At 32.7% G+C, this 26,236-nt stretch overlaps 1 protein-coding gene and 1 long non-coding RNA gene across 2 annotated transcripts; one reads left to right on the top strand and one right to left on the bottom strand.

Moving 5' to 3' along the window:
- LOC109713553 (DNA-directed RNA polymerases II, IV and V subunit 6A-like) lies at nt 15,289-21,144 on the bottom strand. The gene is made up of 6 exons (XM_020237663.1): nt 20,989-21,144; nt 16,985-17,018; nt 16,731-16,900; nt 16,592-16,643; nt 15,715-15,782; nt 15,289-15,620 (listed from the first exon to the last, which is right to left on the bottom strand). The coding sequence occupies exons 1-6, from the start codon at nt 21,021-21,023 to the stop codon at nt 15,551-15,553; spliced, it is 429 nt and encodes a 142-aa protein (XP_020093252.1). The 5' UTR covers nt 21,024-21,144; the 3' UTR covers nt 15,289-15,550.
- LOC109713644 lies at nt 23,361-24,354 on the top strand. The gene is made up of 4 exons (XR_002217136.1): nt 23,361-23,466; nt 23,760-23,841; nt 24,069-24,177; nt 24,305-24,354. It is a non-coding gene; the product is annotated as an uncharacterized LOC109713644 (long non-coding RNA).

Raw genomic sequence — 26,236 nt, 5'->3', positions numbered from 1 at the left:
CCCGCATCGCGACTTTTATAATGCTTGAGAATTTTAGGTATTGAGGTCGTATGTTTATTGAGAAATTGTTGGATGCATGCAGTGTACTCATATATCTCGTACACTATACAATCTTAAATAAATATGCTTTTTTATTGTAGGTAAATAAATATGCTTTTTTATTGTAGGTAAAGTTACATAAACTTCATATGAAGCATGTGTCTCATTTTGATTTTTTTTTTTAATTTATCTTAATTTGAATTGGACTAACAAATTTTATAACAAAGAAATGTTAATTTTTTTTGAGAGAGATAGGTAGCACGCTACCCGCTTCGTTTATTTCATTTTAGAACTAAACTTAGCTGGAAATGTGAATCAACTAGAATTCGAACTTGGGTATCAGGTACCAACCACCAAGTCCTTTGCCACTTGCTCTAGGGACAGTCAGTAGAAATGTTAAATTATTTAAATTAAAAAAATTAGAGAAGTTGATAAAGAAATGTTAAATTATTTAAAATGTTGGTTTAAAGGAGCCAGCATCCTATTACTCTGTTGCAGGAGTCAAGTTGAGCGGAGTTATGTTTGAAATGATAGCAAGTCAGATTGGTTTGAGTCATACTCAAAATAACGGGAGATTAGTTGAGCCGAGTTACAGTCAAGATTTGTAGGTAGTATGCTCGTACGTTTTAAATGAATTAATTATATCTTTTTAACAACTCAAATTTTTAGAATTAATAGTTGGTGTTAACAACTCGACAAGTAGTATCAGAGTAAAAAATCACTGACTTTTGAGATTAATGATTAGTGCTAACGATCCGACAAAAAATACATTATAGTTCACCTACAGAATATCTATCATACATATTTATTTTATAAAAATTATATAATATTTGAAAGATTTATATATTGAAAATTATAAATTACTGGGTTTTTCATTGAATCAAAGAATATCAAATTTTTAAAAACTCGTAACTTTTACACATGCACTCCCAAGTCCTAACTATTATACACGATACTATATTTTCGATTAAATTAAAATTTTATTTCGAGGTACTGTGGTGCACGAAACACAAGTGTACACCGGGTGCAGGCAATAAAAATCCCTGGTTCCTGTTCCCATCGAAACGACGGCGACGTGTCGTGGTCAAGGTCGGGTTTTGGACAGCTGGACGGCCCACGATCATCACATTTACCCAAATGCCCCTAGTGGGCCCCGCCATTCCAGGGTCGAATTCGGAAACGTCGCATGCGGACACCCGCATACATCCATGCATGCAATGGCACATCGCATAAATGCATGCGCACCTAATTAATTAATTATAAAGCGGGTGAAAATGATTCGGACTTATCTTAATTATAACTAATCTTGGTTAAACCGTCTAATCTTTTTAAAATTTTAATTTAATTATCTAAATAAATTAAAATTTTAAGTAAAATATAATTATACAACTATTATTTTATTAAAATAGTGACTCTAAAATTCAGATAAACAAAATCATAAAATAATTTTAAAATCTTGATATTTATATTTATACCTCGCATAGGTGATGTAAATTATACTAAAAGTAGTTTTTCACAAGCCCTTTTCCACATAGCAAAAAATTTATTGATTTTTTGTGAAAAAAAGAATTAAAAAATGTTGATTTAGTAGCATAGCTCGTGATTAAATTATGTTACTAGTCTCTCTCAAATTTTATTTTGGTTGTTTAACTTTTGGATTCAACATTTTAGACCATAAACTTTCGATAAAATTTTCTTTTAGTCCCTAAACTTGTAAAAGTATTTTAGATAAAAACATATAAAATTTACCTAAAATATATATCATTTTTATTTGGATATCCAATCTTTTATAATTTTAATTTTACTACCCCATCTTTTAATTTATTTGATAAGTCAGTCAACAACGCTTTGACATCAATATTTAAGCTATTTTCTTTAATAAATTTATAGTTGCGAGAATTGTGTAAAATATACTAATTAAATTTTTAAAAATAAATAATACAGTTAAATTTTGAAGTCAAAACGTCATTGACTAATTCAAATCAAACAAACTAAAAGATAAAATATTAAAATCAAAATTTTGAAAGACTGAGTAGCTAAATAAAAATGGTCAATAGCTCAAATAAATTGGTACATTTTTAACAATATTTTTTTTATAGTAGTCCTTTCATTGAAAAAATTAGTCAATATCTCAAATAAATTCTATACATTTTTACCAATATTTTTTTTATAGTAGTCCTTTCATTAAAAAAAAATATTGCTTGCACGCAATTTCAATAAATTTTTATTCAGCTGATACATTTATTTAATAATTCAAATTCTAAATAGTAAAAAAAATTTGTTATTCATAATTTGGTTTAAATATATAATAAAATAAAAGATCAATAAATATATAGTACATAAATATTTTTAACAGTGTCCATATTTTATGATGCTCAAATAAATAAATTGGTTTTGTGGAAAGTGAGGGCTATGTTGCACTAGATTCTAGAGGCTTCTACCCGATTTTGAATCCCTCTCCATACTTTAGCCCTTTGATTAGGACATTTTCTTTTAATAACTTCGCCTCCATAAAATTTAAAAAATTTTACATTATTATCATGTGATTGTTTTTATATATTACTATAATATTATGTAACATAGTGTATGGTAAAATATTATAACTTCCCAAATATATTATATTGTTAATATACACTAAACTCTCAAACGAATGTTACCGACCGTCTCTAAAACAAGTGGCAAAGAGTTTGATGGTTGGTATCTGAGGTCCAAAGTTTGAATTCTAGTTGATTCACATTTTAAGCTAAGTTTATTTCTAAATGAAATAAACGAAAAAAGTAGCGTGCTACCTATCTCTCTCAAAAAAAAATAATATTATTAAATAATTATTTTAATATTTTATATTCAATACACTCTTCCCTGCCCATCTCTCTCTCACGTGTGAGCTCGATAGCTTTTTATTTGTCCAAGTTCATAACTTGAATTCAATAAGAACAATTAATTATGTTAACGGCTTGGTAAAATTCGAACTTAGGATTTTCCGCTTTAATATTATGTTACAAGAAAATGGTGTTTTAATATATACTAGTGTAGAGACCCGCGTGATACGGCGGATAGATAATAGAAGCAAAATTTTAAAATTTTAATAAAATCTATATTTACAGCTTATTGATGTATAGAAAGCTATACCATATTAAGCACAGTCAATTTGCATGACTAAATTCAACTACTAAAAAAATAAAATTATAGTTAAAAGCTTATATAATTTTTAAAAAATCATCAAAATATAGTAAGAGATATACAGTTTTATTATATTATGTGCCTCTTGAACATTCCATTATGAAAGATAAAAAAGAGCTAGCTCCAACGCAGTTGAATCAACCCAGCGGATACTTATATAGGACATGGCTCGACTTTCCAGGATGATACTTTTCGAAAGAGACAATATTCTTTGCACGTTCTTCTTCATCGTCCTCATCATCTTCATTAACACAATGAGAGAGAGAGAGCTAGATAAGTGTGGAGTGAGAGATTAGCTGATGACGTTCTTTTTTGCATGAAAAATAACAGGTCATACAAAAGAGAGAGGCGCGGGGGATTAATGGAGGTGGGAAATGGATTAGAGTTATAAAGCCCACTCATTGGTGGAATACGGTGCATATATTTAAATGTTGCATTTTAGATTAATTAATTTTCATGATTTCAAATTGGATTAATTAATTTTCATGATTTCAAGGGAGGGAGGTGAAGGGTTTAGCATTGAAAAGAAGTTTGAGGAAGAAGAAATGACCAATATATTGAAAAAGAAAATAAGTAACGTACATTGAATAGAGGTCACTGAACAGAGAGGAGGGGAGGGGAAAAGCCAAGGTCATTGAATAGGAGATGAGGTTGAAAGAAAACTTAACCACGTGATAAAAATATTAGGAATTCATATAAGTTAATAGCTTTGTGTATTTAACAATAAAAATTGAAGTTCTTACAAAAAAAAAAGAAAAAAGCAATTATTTATATACCTCCATGAAAAGTTCATATTCACATTCCAATGAAAGTGTCAAATTCTCTTATTCCATCAAATTAAGTATCGAATTCGATTGGAGTTTATCACTTTATCCTAACAACTTTCACTCCTACATGTGGCATTGCTATAATAAATAACAAACAAGAGGCAAATAATAATAATAAAATAATTTTAAAAAATTCTGGGCCCCGCCCATAAGCGTGTATCCGAGTCAGCAAAAGTCAAATATAGATTCTGTCGCTCGTGCTCTATCCGCAGCCACGTGGCGCATCGTCAGCGAGACAATTACGACAATTACGCGCATGAGAAAAAGCATAATGTTGGTGTGTTTAATATTTAATAATAATAATAATAATAATAATAATAAAATCAGCTCTGTTTTTCAAAAAGTTGTGGTCACAATTAGTTGTGTACATGTTAGCTTTATCATATAATTTAAGTAATTTAATAAGGTATTTTAGTACACAAAAAAAAGTTTACTATCATTTTTTTTTTTATTTCTTTTGAATACTGTCGGTCAGTTTGTCGCATATGTTGATTTTCTAATTAGAGTATAATTAGAATTAATACTTTCGTAAATAAAAGAGGGAATTTTATTCCACGTAATTTTTGACAATTAATAACGTCAAATATTATCTAAGATATTTATTTAGTATTTACGTGATTCTGAAAGTGATAACAATGATCCGCATGAGATGAAAATTTTGAAACCATTTTATTATTGAACAAATTTTACTGTAAATTAAATTGTAAAATTCATTCAAATAAACCAAATTGTGTGTCAAATACTTGCTTTTCCGTCTACTACCTAATCCTGATGCAATATTAAGTAACACGACGATAGAGGACTTTTGAGAAGCTTGTCGAATACAGACGGATATTACGAAAAAGAGGAAAGACTTTCTAACCATTGCTGTGGTGGTTGGAAAGTAATAACAGAATATTTCAAAATTTGAAAAATAATATAGACAGTACTCTAAGAAAAATCCGTAATTTAAAAGTGCTTTGGAAAGATCACTATAGTAGCTGAAGGCAGTTGATGTATTATTATTCGTAAACTGTAATTTATTTTTTATTTTTGGTTTTAGTTTTTTTGCTTTTTGGTTGCTATTTGTTGTTTTTTTTGAGACTCTGTTGTCTCATTTATGTAGCCTAATTTATTTTCTTATTGAACTAAGCAGGTTGCATATTACTTTTTTTTTAAAAAAAGGAAAAAAGCGATGCTGATCACATATAAGTAAACGATACATTAACTTTTCAAGTTATTTTAGCTTTCAAAATAGTTCAGTAAAAAAAATCTAAATAAGCCCTCCAATATTTAAAAGAATATTAAGTTTATTGTATGAGTTTGTGGGAGGAAAAAAGAAAATATTATGTCTGCAACATAAATAATAACTTCGATATTAATTATTTTACAAACTGTGTTATTAAAGATTGGATTTCTTTCTCGATCTTGTAAATCATACATATGTCGTTCGTAGTATGCATCTTTATTCCAAATAGCTATGGTTGTATATACATGTTTATAAAATGGTATAAAAGTTGTAAGGAAGCGTAACAATGCGCGCATTATATGCTATCTGATCGTATCTAATGTAGTTGGCGAGATTTGAAGTTCGAAGCGTAATTGCTTAATATTTCTAGCTAAGTTTATTCTTTTAAATAAATAAACTAAGTGGATATCTTATTATTGTTCTCTTTCAAGTTAAAAAAAAAAGAAGAAAAAGAAAAACCATTGGTTTTATGTACAAACAAACTCATAAACAATAGTTTTTACCATTAATCGAAAGCCAACTTATTTGGCCTGATTTCTAAAATAATTTTTTAACCCCTAGATACAACAGTCAAATATAAATATTAATTTTTTTAAAAAAATGTAGACGCAATCATTTTTAATATAAGTGGCAAAAGATTTGATAACTGATATTCTAGATTGAGACTTAGTTGCTTCACATTTCTAGATAAACTCATTTCTAAAATAATGAACGAAACGAGGAACATACTATTTTCGAGTATCACAAAACTAGAATGTTCGAATATAAATTTCTACTAATTGCTTCTCCTGATACAAACGACTTCTGCAATCAATATGGCTCGGGATCAAATTTTTTTTTTAAGCAGAAAGTATGCGTATGTGTGATGTAAAGAGTCATATATTAGGTGAGTTAACTTATAACAATGGTTGTTTTGGAAATGCATTATCTCCATGATTACCATTTATCACTTGCATAAGTTTGGAAAGAATTAATTGCCTCACGGGTCCCTAATCTTTACCCAATTTTACATTTGGATTAATCACACCATTGGTCCCAATCTTTTCTTGTTTTCTCAATTAGTTCTTTAACTTTTTTTTTTTTTTTGTTAACTGAGCTTTCAACCCTTATAATTTATTTCAATTGAGTTGTTGTTGTTCATGACTCAGTTATCTTTATCATTTTCTTCTATTTCTTGAAGATATTGCAAGCTCACACACTGAATTCTATAAAAAATAAAAGAATCAGGGAGATTGAAAAAAATCTCTAATAGCTTAAAACTTTTAAAAAATAACAGTTATTTTATATAATTTAACATGATATCAGACCAGAAATATAAATATTATTCTCTGATAGTTTAGACTATTGAAAAATAACGATTGTCTTATCTATGTATCCAATTTGGTTCCTACCTCATCTGCCATGTGTGCACCCATCGTCAAGCTCAATCTCGCCACTCTCAATATTTACGGCCTCCTCAATCTTGCACGCGGCACGTATTGCTTCTTTTGGAGCATGCAGTATTCTTAATGTCAAGCCAAGTGAGCCATCAAACTCTTCTAAAAACTTAGAAAAATCGATACTGAGATTGACAAAAGACTATTGGACTATAATAGTAATCTATATAAGTGGGTAAAGCTTCGTTGAAGCTGATGTAAACTATTTCGTCAAAATTAATAAAAATTTGAATAGTGAAACCTAACTGACATAAAATTAAAAAATTAGAAACCTAACAACAAAACAAGCTACACTTTTCACGTCCAAAGTCAACCTAGTCCCATGGTTTTCATTTTTTTTTTTTTTTTTAAGAAAGGATATTTTCAAGGGGCATTTTATAATTATTTCAACGGCCGTGTACGTGACAGCGTATGGATTTGTTAATGCATTAATAAGTTGCTTGTTTTGGACTTGCTCCCTTTTGAACTTATTTTTCTCCAAATATTACAATCCACATTATGTTATATTTTTTTTTGTCCCCCAAATTTTTTGCTTCAACTTTTTGAATTAATTTTTACATTGTAATTTAGCTGACTAAATGATAGTACTAATATAATATTGTTAGTATGATAATAATATGATATTATTGTCACATCAACAACATATCAGCATACAATTCGCTAACGGAAGTGTGGGACTTGATTGCAACAGTTAAGAAAATTTGAGCTAAAAATTATAAAATATAGTTCGAGCATCAAGATGTCAGTGTATTATAGCAATATTTTAAAATTAGGATCGAATTTAGCTGGTCGGATTGGTCAAATCATAACCTAGTGCCGAACCTGATTCAGCTTAACCCATAAAATCGGACTGACTTAAAACCTACTTTGACTTGTTCAGATTGTTTAGTGAACCGGTGAAGCAGCTTGATTTTATAAGAATAAGAACGGGACAATTTTGTTTAAATTTCAATAATTAATTAAAATAATCCTCAGTTCTTTAACAATATGCACTGTGGATATATTTTTAATTATATATAATATAATAACATTTAAAAATAATATAGAACACTATATCTAAAATATTTTTATTATGTACGCTATAAAATATAATAATTAAATATGTATGACGTATGTTGCCGTCTTTCAAGTCTGATGTTGAACCTGTGTGTTTGAACAAACAATCCATGATCCGACAATATTTTTGTATCGTTTAAATTGTTTAAATCAAATTAATTAAAAGATTGGATATTAAAATCAAATTTTTAAAAGGTTGAATAGTTGAAACGAAATGGTCTTTAGTTCAGGTAAATTTTATTACACATTAACCCAATTTTTATAAAAAAATTATTTTTTTTGAAAACTAAATAGAGAGAAAATATTTTTCAACCAAAAAATTATGTACTGAATTTTTTTTTCTCCGTAACCGAACACTCCGAGGGACTTTTGTGGAAGATAAATATTAAAATAATTATTCTTTGATAACTTAACTTTTCGAAAAACAACAGTCATTTTTTAAAATTTAACATAATATCAGAACAAGAACCCTACATCGAGACCGTCAAACAATCTCGAACGCCTGAGAGATAGCTTAACCTTTTGAAAAATAAAAATTATTTAATATAATTTAACATGGCACGAGATCCTATTTTTCTTTTGAATTTAAGTTTTTGTTTCGAATCTATCAAAATATTTTAAAGTTTGGACGTAAAAAAATATTAAATATAAGAATTAAAAATATTATTTTTTTGTTAGCTTAAATTTTTAAAAAATAATAGTTGCTTTAAATAATTTGACAACTTTGAATCCTCCAACTGAAGGATTCCAATTCCTAACGAAAAAGTACAATTGTTGACGCTAACACCCTGAAAATCAAGTCACCTAAGAACTTGGGCATTTCACGCGTATTTTAGTTGCAGTGAGCAGAGATTTAAATGCCGTGGCATGGGCTATGCCATGCCAAAAATTTTTCAACACGGTATGACACAGTGCATATCGAGCCGTATCAAATACGTGCCGGTTATAAAATATATATATATATACGTATTGACAAAAAATATTTATTTTCTTAACAAAAAATTATGTCAATTATTTATTATGTATTTTTATCAAATTTTTTAAATTTTATTAAAAAAATATTTACTAATTTTAAGAATAAAGAGTTTTGAATTATGCCATCGGTACGAAAACTGTATCATATCGATATTTTATTGACATGATATAATTCGATGGTTACGGTTCGATAAATATTTTAATCCTTAAAAGAAAGGATAAGGGTAAGATTCCTAACCTATAAAAACTAATAAAAAATAACAACAATAATAAAATGCTTAGTACATATCATAGTCTCCTTTATTAGGAGAGGACAAATAATGACGTGACTTGCTCCCCACCTTTTCTTGTCCACTATAATTACTACAATGTATTAAAAGGCTGTATTTGATATTACCGAGATATTTTGTTACATGGAAAATATCAAACAAAATTTTATTTTATTTTTGTATTTAATATCATCTTCTCCGTACCATAATAAATCGATAAAATATATTCTTATATCTGTATATTAATATTTAAAACTATTCAAAATATCTAATATTTCATATTTTGATTTGATCCCTACCCGGACTGATAAAAAAAAGAGTGTACAAGTAAAAAAAACTTATTCATCAAAATTTCGGCATGAATTTGAATACTTTATATACATATCCGACTTGGACTCAATCCGAAATCGACCTTTTAGTGGGTAGAATCCTGAAGACTTTCCAAATCCGAATCCGGTGAATACCGGATAATGAATTAAAAAAATTTTGAAGTTGAAGGATCAATTTTATAGATGAAAAGTCACTGCATATTTTCATTTTTGTGAAAACCTTAGTCATTCTATTTACTACTTTTTTTAATTTTTTTTTTTGTTACTCCTTTTTTTCAACCCTAGCTGTTTATTGTTTGAATCTTTTTTTTAAACGAATTTTATTGTACTGGGTGCAATTAATTAGAACGCTACTTTTTTATAGTGAGAGGTTTATAGTTTGTCTATAAACTGTTTAATAAAATCTATAAAAATATATGCATATAGATATTCATACTCCTGACACGTATCCGATCCATATCCGGTCTTAAACAGGTAGTATACGGGTAGTCACTAATTCACTATCCAGACCCGCTTAAAATGGATAAGATATATATATATATATATACTAGTAAAATGTACGTGCAAATACACATAATAATTATTAGAAAAAGTTATAATAATTTTAAATTATTTTTTAATTTTAGGCCATATTTTATATGATTGCCAAATATGTATCTAAAAAATTTAAAATAATAAATCACGCTATTAAGAAAGATATGCTTTAAATGATAAATAATTAACAATAATCTCTAATGCAAAAATTAATTTTGAAATTAAAATCGAAAAATAAAATCTGTTAGGAAATAAATTTTTGAAATTAAATAGAAAAATAAAATTCGTTATCTTAAAAAAAATATATATTTTGAAATTAAAAAGATAATATCTAAAAAAAATATTTTAAAATAAAATAGGAAAATATCTTTTATAGGATTTTCACACCCGTAATCTGTTATAGAAAACTTACTTTTGAAATTAAATAAAAAGATTTATATTTTAGAATTTTCTCATCAATAATCTGTTATAGAGAACTTATGTATTCATTGCTGTTTCTATTTCTATTTTTATTCTTATATTTAAAATTTTTCGTACGGAAAGAGAAAAATGGGCGCTAATTTTTCCGCCGAAAAATGGGTCTGTCGACAGACCCAAATTTGAATATACGTGCTTTTATATATATATATATATATATATTTATAATTGAGCTGGAATACTATCGGTAGCAAACGGGCTCCGTTGCCACCCATTTGTTTTCGATGATGGAGCCTCCAAATCGACGATCGGCACCGTTGAACATAATCTATACCACATGAAGTATCTAGAAATCAAATTTCATGTTTTTCCGATATTGTTCTCTTATCCATCAAGTGGGCGTAAAAATGAACGGCTGAAAATTAATATCCTCTAAAAAGTGCTGATAGAAATTTTATAATCATGATCAAGAGTATAGATCTTGTTCTAAATAGTTTAAAGAATTTTCTAACCAAAATTCAATTGATTTGGATAACTTTACACCGTTAAACGCGAAAACACCTCATATCTACCACTAAAATTATAAATTTTGAAATTTTTTGATCATTAGGTCAATGATATCGAAAAGATTTGAAATTTGGTTTATAAATACTTTAAGTGGTATAGATCATATTCAATGGTGTCGATCGTCAATTCGAAGGCTCCATCATCAAAAACAAATGGCTGGCAACGGAGCCCGTTTGCTACGATAGCATTCCAGCTCAACTATATATATATATATATATATATTTTTTTTTTNTTTTTTTTTTTTTTTGCCCTACCCATTTCTGTTTAGGATACGGATATAGTTTATCGGCTATCCAGACCCGATCCGGCTTACGGGCAACTTTATTAATGTTAGAAGGATGTATATTTTTTAGGAAAAACTTCAAAACCCCCCTGTGGTTTCGCACTTTTTCATTTTAGTACCATGTGGTTTAAAGTGTACTAAGTTAGTACCCTATGGTTTCTCACTTTCTCACTTTAGTACCCTGTGGTTTAAAGTGTATCAAGTTATTACTCTGTGGTTTTATTTTTGAATCAAGTTAGTACCATGTGGTTTTTAAACCGCAGGGTACTAAAGTGATAAAGTGCGAAACCACAAGGTACTAAAATGATAAAGTGCGAAACCACATGGTATTAACTTGATACCCTTTAAACCATAGGGTACTAAAGTAAAAAAGTGCAAAACCACAGGGTACTAACTTGATACACTTTAAACCATATGGTATTAAAGTGAGAAAAAGTGAAACCACAAGGGGATATTTGAAGTTTTTCCTATTTTTTATATTAGAATGATGTATATTTTTCTGTTCTATCGAAAATATAAAAAAATATCCTATATCTGCATATCAATATAAAAAAAGGGCCTTTTTGCATAAAAAATTCACTTATTTTGGGCTTTTGCAAAATCGGGCCACCTTTTTCGTTTTTGCAGATTCGGTCCGCTTTTTCAGCAAACTGACCAAAATACCCTTATACATTTTTCTCTTTCCTCTTTCTCTCTCCTCTTTTTTTTTCTCGTTCTTTTTTCTTTCTTTTCCATGGACGCCGCCCGCGCCGTGCTGGAGCGGAGCGATCCGGAGTGGCGCCCGGCCGACGCCGTCGACGCGTCCGGCGTCGGCCTGCTGCACTCGGCCATCGCGCAGGGCCGGCCGGACCTCGTCCAGCTGCTGCTGGAGTTCGGCGCCGACGTCGACCTCCGAGACCACCAGGGATTTGCCGTGCTCGAGTCTGAGGAGGTCAAGAGCGTTGGACTCCGAGCCCGGCCGCTCGACCCCGACGCCCCGCTCAAGCCGGGGAAGCTCTACTTCCTCGTCGACCTCCCCCGCACCGACCCCGAGCCCGACCACCGCCGCGCCGGCGCTGGCGCCGCGCGTTCCTACTAGGCGCCGGCGCCGCGCGTTCCTACGCGTTCCTACTAGTTGCCCGGTGACGACGACGACAACGAGGCCCCCCCGGCCCCGAGCCGCCGCACCTTGAAGCCCCATCGCCCATCGTCTCCGCTGCGCCTCGTGGCCTCCCGATCCGTCTCCCCCTACGTCCCCCACCGCCGATCCGACGCCTCCGTCGAAGAAGAGAAAGAAGAAGAAGAAGAAAAAGAGGAAAAAAAAAAAGCTAATGGTGCAATCTAGAGGAAGAAGAAGAAAAAGAAGAGAAAGAGGGAAAAAAAAAATAGTGTAAAATTTTTTTAAATGGTGCAATCTGGACCATTACACCATTACACTCTTTAACACCATTACACCATTACACCATTATAATATTGCACCATTACACCATTACACCATTTGCACTATTACACCATTACACCATTACACTATTTTGCACCATTACACCATTACACCATTACAATTTTGCACCATTACACTATTATTCCATTTTGCACCATTACACCATTTTCCACCCCTTTTTTTAACACTTCTTCTCCTTCTTCTTCCTCTGCTGCTTCTCTCTCTGCCTCTCTCTCTCTTTTTTTTTCTTTTAACTCCTCTGCTGCTTCTTCTTCCTCTGCTGCTTCTCTCTCTGCTTCTCTCTCTGCCTCCGCCCTCGTCGCCGCCCCTCCTCCAGCCAAGGACATATTGCGCAGCTGTGCCCGCCCCGGGCGCGTCCGTGGAGCTTCCTTAGTCCTCGAGCTCCGCGCCATGGCGTCATCGACGTGGAGACGAGGACAGGGTGAGCTCCACGCGCGGGTCTTCAAGCCCGCGGATCTGCGTGCGTGGCCAGCCCGCCCCGGGCCTCCGCCTCGCCCCCGCCCTCCCCCGCGTGCGCCGCTGCGCGCTCCACCGGCCCTCGCCGGACGTGTCGACGGCGTCGGTTGGGCGCCACTCCGGGTCACTCCGCTCCAAGCACGCGCGGCGGTGTCCATGGAGCCTCGCGACGAGGCGGCGAGCACGGCGAGCACGGCCGAGGACGACGACGTCTCTGTGGAAAAAGAAAGAAAAAAGGACGAGAGAAAAAAAAAAAGAAGAGAGGAAAAATGTATAAGGGCATTTTTGTCAGTTTGCTGAAAAGGCGGGCGAATCTGCAAAAATGAAAAAGTGGCCCGATTTTGCAAAGCCCAAAAAGTGATTTTTATGCAAAAAGGCCTAAAAAAAGCTTTAGACCTTATTTAATTATAATAGTCAATAACTAATTTTCTTAATTTCTATATTCTTAAACGTTCAAAAAAGATGTGGAAGTTTTTTTTTTTTTTTTTTTGGTAAAATTGTATAGAGATCCTCGACTTCGAATTTCGGTAAAAATATGTGGAAGTATTTTCATCCATTCGATTATATTATTCAACCAACTATCACTCAACTTTAGGGGGCTATATCATCCTAACGCACATCTTTTAATTCAAGAGTAGAAAACTTAATAGCACTAAGTCACTCGTATTATTAATAGTATTCCAGCATATATATATATTATATATATATATATATATATATTATATATATATATATATAAATATATATATATATATATATATTATATATGAGTAGGGCTAGAATACTTTTACAAGTATCACAAGTGATATTGTGTGTTTTAGTCTATTGGATCTATTTTGATTATAATAGTCCTTATGATCAAACACTAATTCCACCTACCACCATCATCTCAACCTCATCTCTTCATGATCTACTTTTTTATTACTAATTCCTTGGATCAAACACTATTCCACCTAACACCATCTCTCAACCTCACATCTCTCCATCAATGACTAAAAACACACAAGTACACTTGGGTGATACTTTTACAAGTATTCTAGACTAACTCTCTCTCTCTCTCTCTCTCTCTCTCTCTCTCTCTCTCTATATATATATATATATATATATATTCCTATCCATTTCTGTTTAGGATACGGATATAATAGGATACAGATATAGTTTATCAAGTATCCAGACCCGATCCGGCTTACAGACAACTTTATTAATGTTAGAAGGATGTATATTCTTTATATTAAAAAGATGTATATTTTTCTGTTCTATCGAAAATATATAAAAAAAAATCCTATATCTGCATATTAATATAAAAAAAAGCTTTATTAGACCTTATTTAAAATTATAATAGTCAATCACTTTAATTTTCTCTTAAAAGGTTCAAAAAAGATGTGGAAGTATTTTTTTATTTTTTTGGTAAAATTGTATGGAGATCCCTTGACTTCTAATTTTGTATTTCAGTTTTTATACTTAGAATTAAGTTTAAATTTAACAACTCTTTTAGTTATTAACCATTAATTAACCTAGTTTCATTTACTAAAAAGCAATTGAAGTTAATATTCAATATAGTAAAATCCACCATGAACTTGATAAAATCCGTAAAATTTTTAACTAAAACCACTTAATTTCAAGAAGTACTAATTATTTGTTGTTAAAATTAATTTCCACAGAGCAGCAACTATTTATTTCTCCAATTAGCACCATTTTGTAAACATTAGTGAGAAGCCCCAAAATACTTTAACATTTTTTTTTTTTTCCACCTTGCAGAAAAAGAGATTTCAAGGCTCCCTCTGCAGATATTATAATTCATTTTAGCCCCACACTCAACAAGAGAGCACAGTAACCAAAAATTTTCATAACAGTACAACAGCACAGGACCTTTCCTAAAATTGGATGCACAAACAATAAAAGTCACCGAAACAAAGGAAACACATGAGTGCTAAAGGCAGTGTTTGGTTAGGAGATAGGGATAAGGATAGACCATTATCCTCCCTTATACCCAAACACTAATTTTTTATCCAAAAATAGTAATTCTCAGTTATTTATAATAACCGGATATAACTACCCCCAACAACACCTCCATTTTCTATATAAAACTACCCAATATTTTTCCTATTCCATATTATCTATGCAAACGCTATTTTTCTTATCCCCGAAAATAACCCCATTTTTATCCAAACGCTATTTTTCTTATCCTCATACTTGTACCTATCACTGTAATAGCTAGTTCTTGCTTATACCCGAACCAAACGGATAGAGATTTGTTTTGTTTTGTTTTGTTTTGTTTTGTTTTCCACCAGCCGTTATACAGAAGCAGAAGCCAAGTTCAACCATCCTACTGAACCATAATTAGTTCGAGATGCTTCTTACATGAAACGATAGCAAAATAGACAGAATCAGCTGCGTAAGTTTGAGGCGCCTATCGATTCTGCGTCTATGGGCCACTAACATGTTTGGTATAGACAAATAGACGGTACCAACTACATAGGACATTTCTCGAATTATTCATGGAAAACGACGGCTCAGTCCCCGCCAACTTGCCTCTTCCACGAGTCCTCCACGATAAGCTCATCAACTCCCCAGTCTTCGTAACTGTTACAAAATGTGATAAGCGCACACACACACTGTAACATATCTGCTGCATATCAAGATATGATGATAAGCCAAGTAGAACAAATCTAACTACCTTCCATCTGGCAAATAGCGCCTGATTGTGAAGGGTATCTTGCGCTCTCGAAGTTCCTTCATTGCAATCTAAGATTATTAAAAGTAATGTAAATGTCAGATGAAATGACAACAGCTCGAATAATTGTTGATAAAAGAAAATAAACCAAGAAAACATATCAATAATGACACTCATTAGAGCCACTGAATCTGGACTCTCCCTCTTCAAGTACCAGATTTTATTATCATGACCGTAGGCCAGATTTTATTATCATAACCGTGTCCCACTAGGTTCACCATTTATTTTCTGCTAACATAATGAGATAGCAATATTTTCATAACCGTGTCCCACTAGGTTCACCATTTATTTTCTGCTAACATAATGAGATAGCAATATAATACTTTGTTAAAAAAAGAAAAAAGAAAGAAAAACAATATAATGCTTGTTCTAAAGAATTTAGTTTCCAAAGATGTTTAAATTTTTAAATTGACTATGTATTACATAGACATCCATGTGCACGAAGGGGTAATATGGGGATTCTTTAGTTGCTTTTACTTACGGTGTTTTCAATTCCAACTTAAACATTCAAAGAGCTGTACACACATTTGAGTAAACAGTAACCATATTGCACTTATCCCCTGAACTACTCAGGATTGTATGATAAGCCTAAGAAAATTTCTTCTCACTGACCATGTTAGATGGTCGAACAGAGACAAATGAAACCATGCCGACAGAGCATGGTAACACTGATCGCCGTTTCATATTAACAATAATATGTGTCTTCTTGTGACACCTCACGAAGGAAAAAACATAAAATAAAAAAAAAGAAACAATCATAGAGCTAACATTCATTTTAACAAACAGGATGTGGGGAAAACACAAAAAGAAAGGATCAAACCTCCAAAGGATCTGTTTCACCCTCCAGTTCAACCATCACTGGTGCATTCATGCTGTCCAAAACAATAACATATAGTAAATTCATAGAAAATTAATTAGCAGGGACTCTCTCAATAGCTTGGATGGTTGAGAATACATACCTAATCTGCAGAGCACGTGTCCCAAGGATTCTAGCACGTTCATATTTTGTCATATATTTTGATGTTTTACGAGGCCTTTCGGCCGGTTCCTGCTCTTTCTCTTCTGTTTCTGCACCTACAACATCATCAGGTAAATCCTCATTATTTTCTGGCTCTTCCTCGGCTCCTTCCTACACAAATGAGATGTTTCTTTCATTCTCTATTTAAAAGAAAAAGATACACACTAATTGATTTAAAAGAATACTATTTCATACCTCTATTTCAGGTTCTGGTGGCTCATCTTCATACCTGTATAGAAATTTTAACAATAAAAGGAATTTTGTGAGACCTCTTGAAATTCAAAAAGAGGTTATGTTATACAGACACAAACACAGGACACGACATGACTTGGACATAGCAATTTGACAACTTCAAAAAAAATTAGGATATGGACATGGCAAGGTCAAAAATAAAATATTATTCTTTAAATATGATATTCTATATATATTATACACAATATTATAATATTTTTAAATTAGTAAATAAGTTATAACTACTCGCCCTCCAAAGTTGGTGCATGAATCAAAATATATTACCTTAACCCCTCCTAAGCCGTTTTCGATAATGAAACTTTCGAATCGACGATCGACTCCATTAAACTTTATTTAGCATATTTGAAATATCTAGAAAATAAATTGTATGGGTTTTTCGATATCATTTATCTAGTGATCAAAGGGACTCAAAATCAACGGTTGAAAAATAAAAATCTTACAAAAGGTTATGATATGTACTAAAATTTTCAATCAGAAATATTAATCTTGTTGTAAATAATATAAAAAAATTTCTATCAAAATTTCATCCGATTTGAATACTTTTACACCATTAAACTTACAAACGGCATACATCAACCATTAAAATTTGTTGATTTTAAACCCTTTTGATCATTAGGTAAATGATATCGAAAACCGCAAAATTTATTTTCTATATATTTCAAATACGTTAGATCAAGTCTAAAGAAGCTGATCATCTATTCAGAAGTTTAATGATCGAAAATGGCTTAAAAGCACGGAAACCTCCATGTTCCAAATAGCACACAAGTCGTACTCTCTCTCTCTCTCTCTCTCTCTCGAAATGCATATACTCCTTTAAAAAGAGGGAGTTATTCTCTTTTTTCCCCTCAAAAATACCTCTTAGTTCAAATATAATGTCAAATATGTTCTTATGACATCATCCGTTCAATCCATGTTATATATACGGCAACCATTTGATTTTTTACATTTTCTTTAATTATATTATCTATCATATGCTTATTGTGAACTGTTGGATCTCATCGGACGGATAACAAATAAAATATCAGTCACTTTTTATTTAATTCTTCCTAATCGGTTCAATTTCTGAAATCACACGTCAAAAATCCTCTCTTTCTAATGAATCCTCTCTCTTTCCCACAAAGATTATGTGCAGAATCCCGCTCTATTTTCCACGTCAAAACCCCAGACCTCCTTTTCCTTCCCAGAAGCTCTTTCCATCTCTGTCCCTCTCCATCTTCCTCTCCCCAACAAAACCCTAACATTCCTCCTTGGCCGTCACCCCACTCTCACCTTTCGAGGCCCCTTCCTCTACCGCTACCGCTGCTGACGCCGTCGTCGCCCTTGTGCCGCTGGGGGCATCTACGGCAATGTAGCCATAGATGTTGCAGAGAAGGTCCTCCTTATTCATAGATCGAAGGGCTCTTGAAGGGTCTCCGCCGCTGATGCCGACAGAGGCGGGAGATCTTAATCAGCAGGGACAAGATCGAGGTCTTGGCATAAGGTTCGATCCGGCATTTAAGGACGATAATGTTGTCACCCTCGATGATGCTATCAACACGACGATTCTATGGCTAGGTTAAGGTTTGAGATCATGTTTTAGGATTAAATTTGTGGTTTAAGGTTTTATTGGATGTCAAATAAATTTTTTGTTTGACTCGATAAAATTTTTGCTCTTTAATTTGTGTGACGTGCATATTGCATGTCTAATTTGTGTGCGTGTATCTTCAATATTATAGATCATATATGTAATTTAATTGGTTGTGGTGTATTATAGATAAAGATACACAGGGTGGAAGCAAACCTATTTCCTATTATTAAGACTCTTGGGAAATCTTCCTAAAGTGGAGAGGACACACCCCCCCCCCCCCCCCNAAGTGCATCCCGAGTCCGACGTGAGTTGGACATGGACACAACCTGTGTAACTAGAAAAGAAACAATAAATAAATCAAGTGTAAGTAATAACATTGCACTCATGTTTATAACAAAATGTTGAAAACACTTAAATTATGCTACAGCCTACTACAAAAATTGACAAAATGAGATAGAGTAAGTTTACATGTAGCACAAGTTGATATTGACTCACGGCCATATACTGAACTACTCTTAACAGAGAACTAAGTAGAACTTTTTTCCAAGAAGACTATCACAGAAACTTGTGAGTCAAAATAAATTTTATGTGATACTCACTCCCCATAACGCACCATTTACTCTCTATAAACATCATAAACTATCAGCTATTCAAATAGCTTTACTAATATAACAGATATGCGTAAGCTCCATCCAGGCCAAAAGCCCCAACTCGTATTGAATGGCTATTAAGGCACTTCACAGATCATGCAACTCACCCAAGTTTTACCATATAAATGCAATATGTTACATCAAATGCACTAAATCAGTACATAGTGACCGCAAAAAGTAAAGTCATAAATAACTCAAGACCTGGGAAGATTTTCTGCACAGTAAGAAACATTCAGATGAACTATTAGGCACTTTAAATAGGCACATGAACTTACAATGTAATTATTCACTAATTTATGATTTCACTGCCCCTCGTTTAGGACTGAATGTTGTTTATAACTTTTCATGAATCATCATACAGCTTAAGGAAAAATTCTATGGTGGGATAATCTGTAACTTTTTCAGAGAAGCCACTAATTTCGACAGCACATAGAGGAGTACAGAAATAATATATATATATATATATATATATATAGAGAGAGAGAGAGAGAGAGAGAGAGAGAGAGGAGAGAGAGAGAGAGGGGGGCTGGTATACTACTATCGGTACCCTCCGTGCTACCAAGTTGTTTTCAATGATGCGGCTTCCAAATCGACGATCGGCTCCGTTAGACTTGATCTACATTATTTAAAGTATTTAGAAATTAAATTTTATAATTTTTCAGTATCATTGACCTATCAAACAAGTAGTCTAAAAATAAACAGCTGAAAATAAAAATCTCATAAAAAATAATGATAAAAAACTTGAATTTAAGATCGGAGGTACTGATTTTACTCTAAATAGTGAAAAGAATTTTCTATAAAAATTTCATCAGATTTGGATTGTTTTACACCGTTAAATTCACAAACGCATCACATCTACCATTAAAATTGTCAATTTTGAGACCTTTTGATCACCAGCCAAATGATATAGAAAAATTATGAAATTTAGTTTCCAAATACTTTTAATAGTGTAGATCAAATCTAACGGAGCCGATCATTGATTTGAAAGCCGCATCATTGAAAACAACTTGGTAGCACGGAGGCCTTCGTGCTACCGATAGCATACCAGCCTAGCTCTCTCTCTCTCTCTCTCTCTCTCTCTCTCTCTCTCTCTCTATATATATATATATATATATATGAAAATTGAATACAAAAATCAAATCTTTAAAGTTGAGGTCTTCATTTCAAAATGCGCCAAAGTTCAAGTAATGCCTATCTGATTTTACCCTTAATAAATGACCCTAAATGGTTGTGCTGGTTAGGACTCAATCTGGGACTCTAAGCAAACCTAAAACGCCACAAGACTAAAAAGTTTTTTCTAAAGAACCATTAAAGTAACCTTGTCATTGAAATCAAACTTAGCATGCATTGTTAGAGCTTAGCATGCAACCCTTCCTATGAAATCCTACAACACTCTTCACACCCCCCCTCAACCTTCTTAGAGCTTCTTTAAACCAAACGATACAAAGCTGTAGATAGCACCCTAAAAAAAGTGCATCAACTTGGTTGTTTAGTGCGATTAAACAAAACCTCACCAAATAAATCCATGGTGAATACCATATTGGAGCATCTCGAAGTTAATCACCCACATGTAGTATGCATGACTCGATCAATCACTACTTAACCATGGCGTAATCCATTCAAAGATCGGAACTTGACATGGAATAGTTAAAATTTTCTACTCAACCCGATCAGGACGAAGTAAGGAACAGAGTAAAGAGGAAGGAAAGGGACGAAAAAAGAGCTCGAACCCCATGTCCATGTCGTTGTAATCGTCGTCCGCCATTGTTGAAGCGATAGGTATCCTCTTCCCCTCTCTCTCTCTCTCTCTCTCTCTCTCTCTCCTCTTGGGGTGAAGAGCTTGGAACACAAACCCTAGAAGGGGACCCTTTCGACTTTTTAGATCGGGGCGAAGATACTTCGGTTCGGTTCGGAGCGGTTCAGTTAGGCGCGGCGGGCTTTTTAGGACTTTTTGCAAAACCGAACCGGTGGACTTATGGAGTTATAGTCGCGTTTTATTTGGGCTGAAAATTTGATAATTTTATTTTTTTTTTGAATTAAAACAAATTAACTACGAGAAAAGAAGTATATAAACATAATTAATTTTGTCTGAAACCTTTAATTTGAAGATAAAAAGTCATTAAACATTATAAACTATAATTTTAAATTAATTTTTAAAATTATTAAAAAAATTAATTACTTATGTTAATTTGGTTTGTCCGTTTTTATTTTGTAAAAACAAACTGAACCGAACGGATCAAAATGACACAAAAAGTTCTATAATTCAGTGTAAACCAAATAGTGTTGACCCTGCCTTTAGATCTACTCATAAGCCATTCATAATCGGTTGGATTGAGTCCGACGTGCAATTAAATTGAACCCGAATCGGTTTAAAGTTTAGATTGGACTCCAACTTTGAAATTAGGCTAAATTACACAAAATCTCCGGATAAATATTGGATTTTTTCACTTTCCTTACCTAACTTTTAAAAATTTATATTTTATTCTCTCAACATTTTAAGTTATTGTATTTAGCCTCCTTCATTAGTGTTTTATCATTATTTCGTTCATTTCTTATAATTTATATCGAAAATACCCTTCAAAATGATAAAACTATATTTTAAAACTATTTTTTTCTTATAGAAGAAGCAAAGGTAATTTGGTCATTTTGTCCTTTCTATTAATGTCGTATCTCCTGAAAATATTTTTGAAATTTTAAGAAGGCGAATTGTAGGTTTTAAAGTCAGGAAAAAAAAAAATAAAAAGAGGGTATTTACAGAAAGATTTTTTGTAATTTAGCCTAGAAATTATTCTAGCAATGTATTTGAGTCAAGATCTCATAAAATATGAAAATATTTTATGAATAATGTTGTCAATATTTTCGAGGGTCGCGATGGGCGCCGACACCACGCGGCGCCCATCGGCATCGTCCCCAAACAAATTGTTTGGAGACGATGCCCACAAAATTTTTGTCCCCAAATTAGCTGTTAGCACCGTCAAATGTCTATTTACCCCTATTATAAATGCATGGAAATTGAAAACCCTCAAAAAAGGTTGGGGTGTAATATGTGCCATGTCGAACTAACACGGTCTAAATTTTTTGGGCTGAAAAGGGCAAAGGGCCAACTCATATTAGTGTATATATATTTTTTTATATTTTAATTTTATTTTTTAAAATATTTTCAATTGATTTTATAAAATATATATATTTTTTTATTAAATAAATAAGTTTCACCTGGCTTTTTAAATATTTTTCTGAAAAAACTTGAATAGTTTAAATTAATTTTAAAAAAATTAAAACAAATACAAATCTATTAAAATTCAAGAAAAACTTCAAATACTATTCATGTGGTTTCGCGATTTCTCACTTTAGTATTCCGTGGTTTAAAATGTATTACTTTCATACCCTGTGGTTTTATTTTTCTCTTTTCATTATCCCCTTCATTAATTTGTTTGTTAAATCAGTGACAAAGTTAAACCGCAGGATGCTAAAGTAAAAATTCGATAAACTACAAGGTACTAAAGTAAAAATTCGGTAAACCATAGGTGCGGTATTTGAAATTTTTTGTATATAATTTAACAAAAAGTTAACTGAGTCGTTGACGAAAAAAATAAAATAAAATCATAGGGTATTGAAATAATATACTTTAATCACAAGATATTAATGTGAGAAAGCATGAAACCACATGGGCGGTATTTGAAGTAGGACTGTAGGGTATTGAAATAATCTATTACTCTATATGAATCCCCAATAACTTTGCCACGTGGCAGCCTATCTTTCATCCATATTTATTTTTCTTTTGAATCGAACCGTCTATCTGAACCGAAAAGGTTTTTTTTCTGAACTTAATTGTCTCTCCTCTCCCTCTTCTAATCCTTTTTCGAACCGCCGCTAAACCGAACCGCCGCTCTCTGTTCTATGTGGTTTTCGTACGATTCTCTGAACCGAACCATGCGTCTGAACCGGCCCGCTCTCTTCTCTCCGTATTTTTCAAATGGAACGTTTCCTCTCCTCTCTCAGCAGTGCGGTCTCTCTCCCCTCTCCGCCGCACGCTCCTTCTTCCTTCATCATTTCGTACGATACGTCGTTCCCTCTCCCCACTCCGCCGCCTCATCCCTCTCCCCTTTCCGTTTCATACGGCACCTCCTTCGCTTCTCGCCCCAGTGCAATAAATGTTATCGTCTTATCTCGCCGTGGCCGCTCGAGACGCTGGCTGGCTGTTGGCGACGGTATTGATATTGGATCTCCTTTTTTTTTTTTTTAGCTTTCATTTTTACCATCCAGACCTTCTTTACATGTTATTTTTCACCCTCACTTGCTTCTCTAAATAAACATAATGCTCTAAAATTTTTGATTTCCTATTGTCTGATTGGTTCAATCTTTGAAATTGTAATTGGGTTTTTTTTTCCTCCTTTGTTTTGTTCCTGTTTTCTTCATATTTTGGTTAGATTTGGGACTAGAAATAAGTAAATAGGGTTAGTTCACATTTTTGATTCTTTAGGTATCCGTTTCTTATGATCAGGTTACAGGTACTTTGAGAATTTGAGTAGGTGCTCAATATGGCGGAGGAGAACACATCACAAATGAAAGAGGAGATGCCAGAGGTGAACTGTTTTTCCTTACTATTTGATTATTTTGTTCAGTTCTTAAAGTAATTTGCTAAAGTACTACTCTGTCTGTGCTTTGGGAAAAAGCTAAATTTCTGCAGATAGGGTTAGTTTCAATGTTTTAACTTTTTTGAGTGTTAGCTTCTTTAGGCTTATATTTATGCTACTTTTGATGGTGGTTTAGGTAGTCATATTTGATTTATTTGGTGCTGATGATTGTACAGCTTGCACCTTTCGACCCTACGAAGAAAAAGAAGAAGAAGAAGAACGTGGTGATTCAGGACCCTACAGATGAGGTGGATAAGTTGGCTGAGAAGACCGAGAATTTAACAGGTTTAACCTTTTTTCTAATGAGTGCTAACCATTTAAGTGCTTTACTTTCTCGACTCTTTTAATCTGTAGTTATAATAGATTTATGGGAATTGTTTAATTTTGAGTATAACATGCATGTTTTGTGCAGTTGCTGAGTCTGGTGAGCCAAGTTTTGCTGGGATGAAAAAGAGAAAGAAGAAACCAGCAAGTCTCGACTCTTTTAATCTGTAGTTATAGTAGATTTATGGGAATTGTTTAATTTTGAGTATGACATGCTTGTTTTGTGCAGTTGCTAAGTCTGGTGAGCCAAGTTGTGCTGGGATGAAAAAGAAAAAGAAGAAACCAATAAGTTTGAGCTCCTACTATTTGATGTTAAGCAATTCTACTTTTTTGCTTATTAATTCGATTTTGATAATTTGATCTTGAAAGAGTGATGATAATTTAATCATTTCTTTTCACTATAGGTAGAAACTGATTTCCTTATTAATGGTAAGAATGGGGAAACTGGAGAGAATGTTGCTGGAAAGCAATGCCTGTCATGCATGAAATATGTAGTTATAGTTTGTACTTTGTAAAAGTGGTTTCGAAGATTTTCAAAATGTTATACAAAGAAAAGATTTTGCTACAACAATATCTGCCCGCCGCATTGCGTAGGTTATTACACTAGTATACTTTAAATCACAAGATATTAAAGTGTGAAAATATGAAACCACATGGGCGGTATTTGAAGTTTATCCTAAAATATAAAAAAAGGCCGGTCTGATGCCAAGGCCCAGTCCTAAATGGACTGAGCCTTACCGGGTCACGTCCGGCCCTGTGGCCTGGCACCGCTCCCACTTGGATGCGGGTCGGGTCGTGCTAGGCCACCGTGCCGGATTGGGCTGTGGGCTGGACCCACGGGGTGCCCGACCCGCTTGACACCCCTAGCTATAAGCTATTTTGGAACAGCCTCATCAACTTCTATTTTTTTAAGTTAGCATTATTTTTAACTTTTTATTATTTTGAATTGAGTAATTCTAATTAGTTATTAGCTAGTTAAGTTAAATATTTTATTACATTTAGTCGCTCTGATAACAATTAGCTATTGATTTTCCTACATTCTTTGCGCTGATTAATGAATAAAATTTTAAATTTAATCCTGCGCCACTCTTAAATTTAGTAATATCTTTAATATAATTGACCAAATTATTTAACTACAAATTAAAAGTTAAGGCGTTGCAATTAAAAAAAATGGCATTATGAAATATTCTATCAACTTTTTTTTTTAATTGATATCCACTTAACTTTTAATTTTTCTATTTAAGTTTTTCTAGTTAGTTAATTGATTTATTTTTTAATACTCACTCTGTTAGCTATTAGTTGTTAATTGTTCATGCTTAAAATATTTTAATTCAACAAAATTTCTCATGAATCTGATAAAATTTTGAATCTGGTTGATAAAAGTCATTCGAGTACCAAAAAGAAAAATAAAAAAAGAACTTGGAGGTGTCTACGGTGAAAATTGTTATTCTAAAACTTAACGCATGTTGTCTACGGTGAATTTTTTTTTTTTTTTAGAACAAGGAAAATTATTATTCTACAACTTAACACATATTAAACTATTCTCAAATACCAGGTTTTACCATCAAGTTGAACGGCGGACGGCAACTGTAGGGATATTCATGCCATAATAAGTTATATTAGAGGGGTATTTGTGGTATTTTAAAATTTGTAGGAGTATTTGTCATATTTTGAAGATTTTGATGAATATATATGAAATTAGCCTTATATTTTAATTAGTAGACTTTAGCGAGTATTCATTAGACATTTCGTCCAGAAAATAAAAGACCTTCTGTGCCAACAAGATATCGACACGATACAGTCCCTATGCCGATAGCACAAATCAAAACTCTATATTCTTGAAATTAGTAAGTAATTTTTTCAACAAAATTCAAAAAATTTAATAAAAATATATAATAAATAAGTAGCATTATATTATTGCTAAAAAATTTTTTCTTTCTATATTTCAATAATAAATTTTTCTATATCTATGTCTCCCGCAGGTTCTTTCTTTTAAGGGTACATACTTTTTGTGTATATT

The sequence above is a fragment of the Ananas comosus genome, linkage group 8 (assembly GCF_001540865.1).
Source record: "Ananas comosus cultivar F153 linkage group 8, ASM154086v1, whole genome shotgun sequence".
Classification (NCBI taxonomy): domain Eukaryota; kingdom Viridiplantae; phylum Streptophyta; class Magnoliopsida; order Poales; family Bromeliaceae; genus Ananas; species Ananas comosus.
Note: the sequence above shows the minus strand (reverse complement) of the source record. Positions and strands in the feature narration are given on the sequence as shown.

Coding starts and splice junctions, on each gene's coding strand:
- LOC109713553 (XM_020237663.1), bottom strand. CDS start 21,023: ATGGCGGACGACGATTACAACGACATGGACATGGG. Junction 15,783..16,591: donor GTGAAACAGATCCTTTGGAG/GTTTGATCCTTT, acceptor TAATAATCTTAG/ATTGCAATGAAGGAACTTCG. Junction 15,621..15,714: donor CGCTATTTGCCAGATGGAAG/GTAGTTAGATTT, acceptor ATTTTGTAACAG/TTACGAAGACTGGGGAGTTG.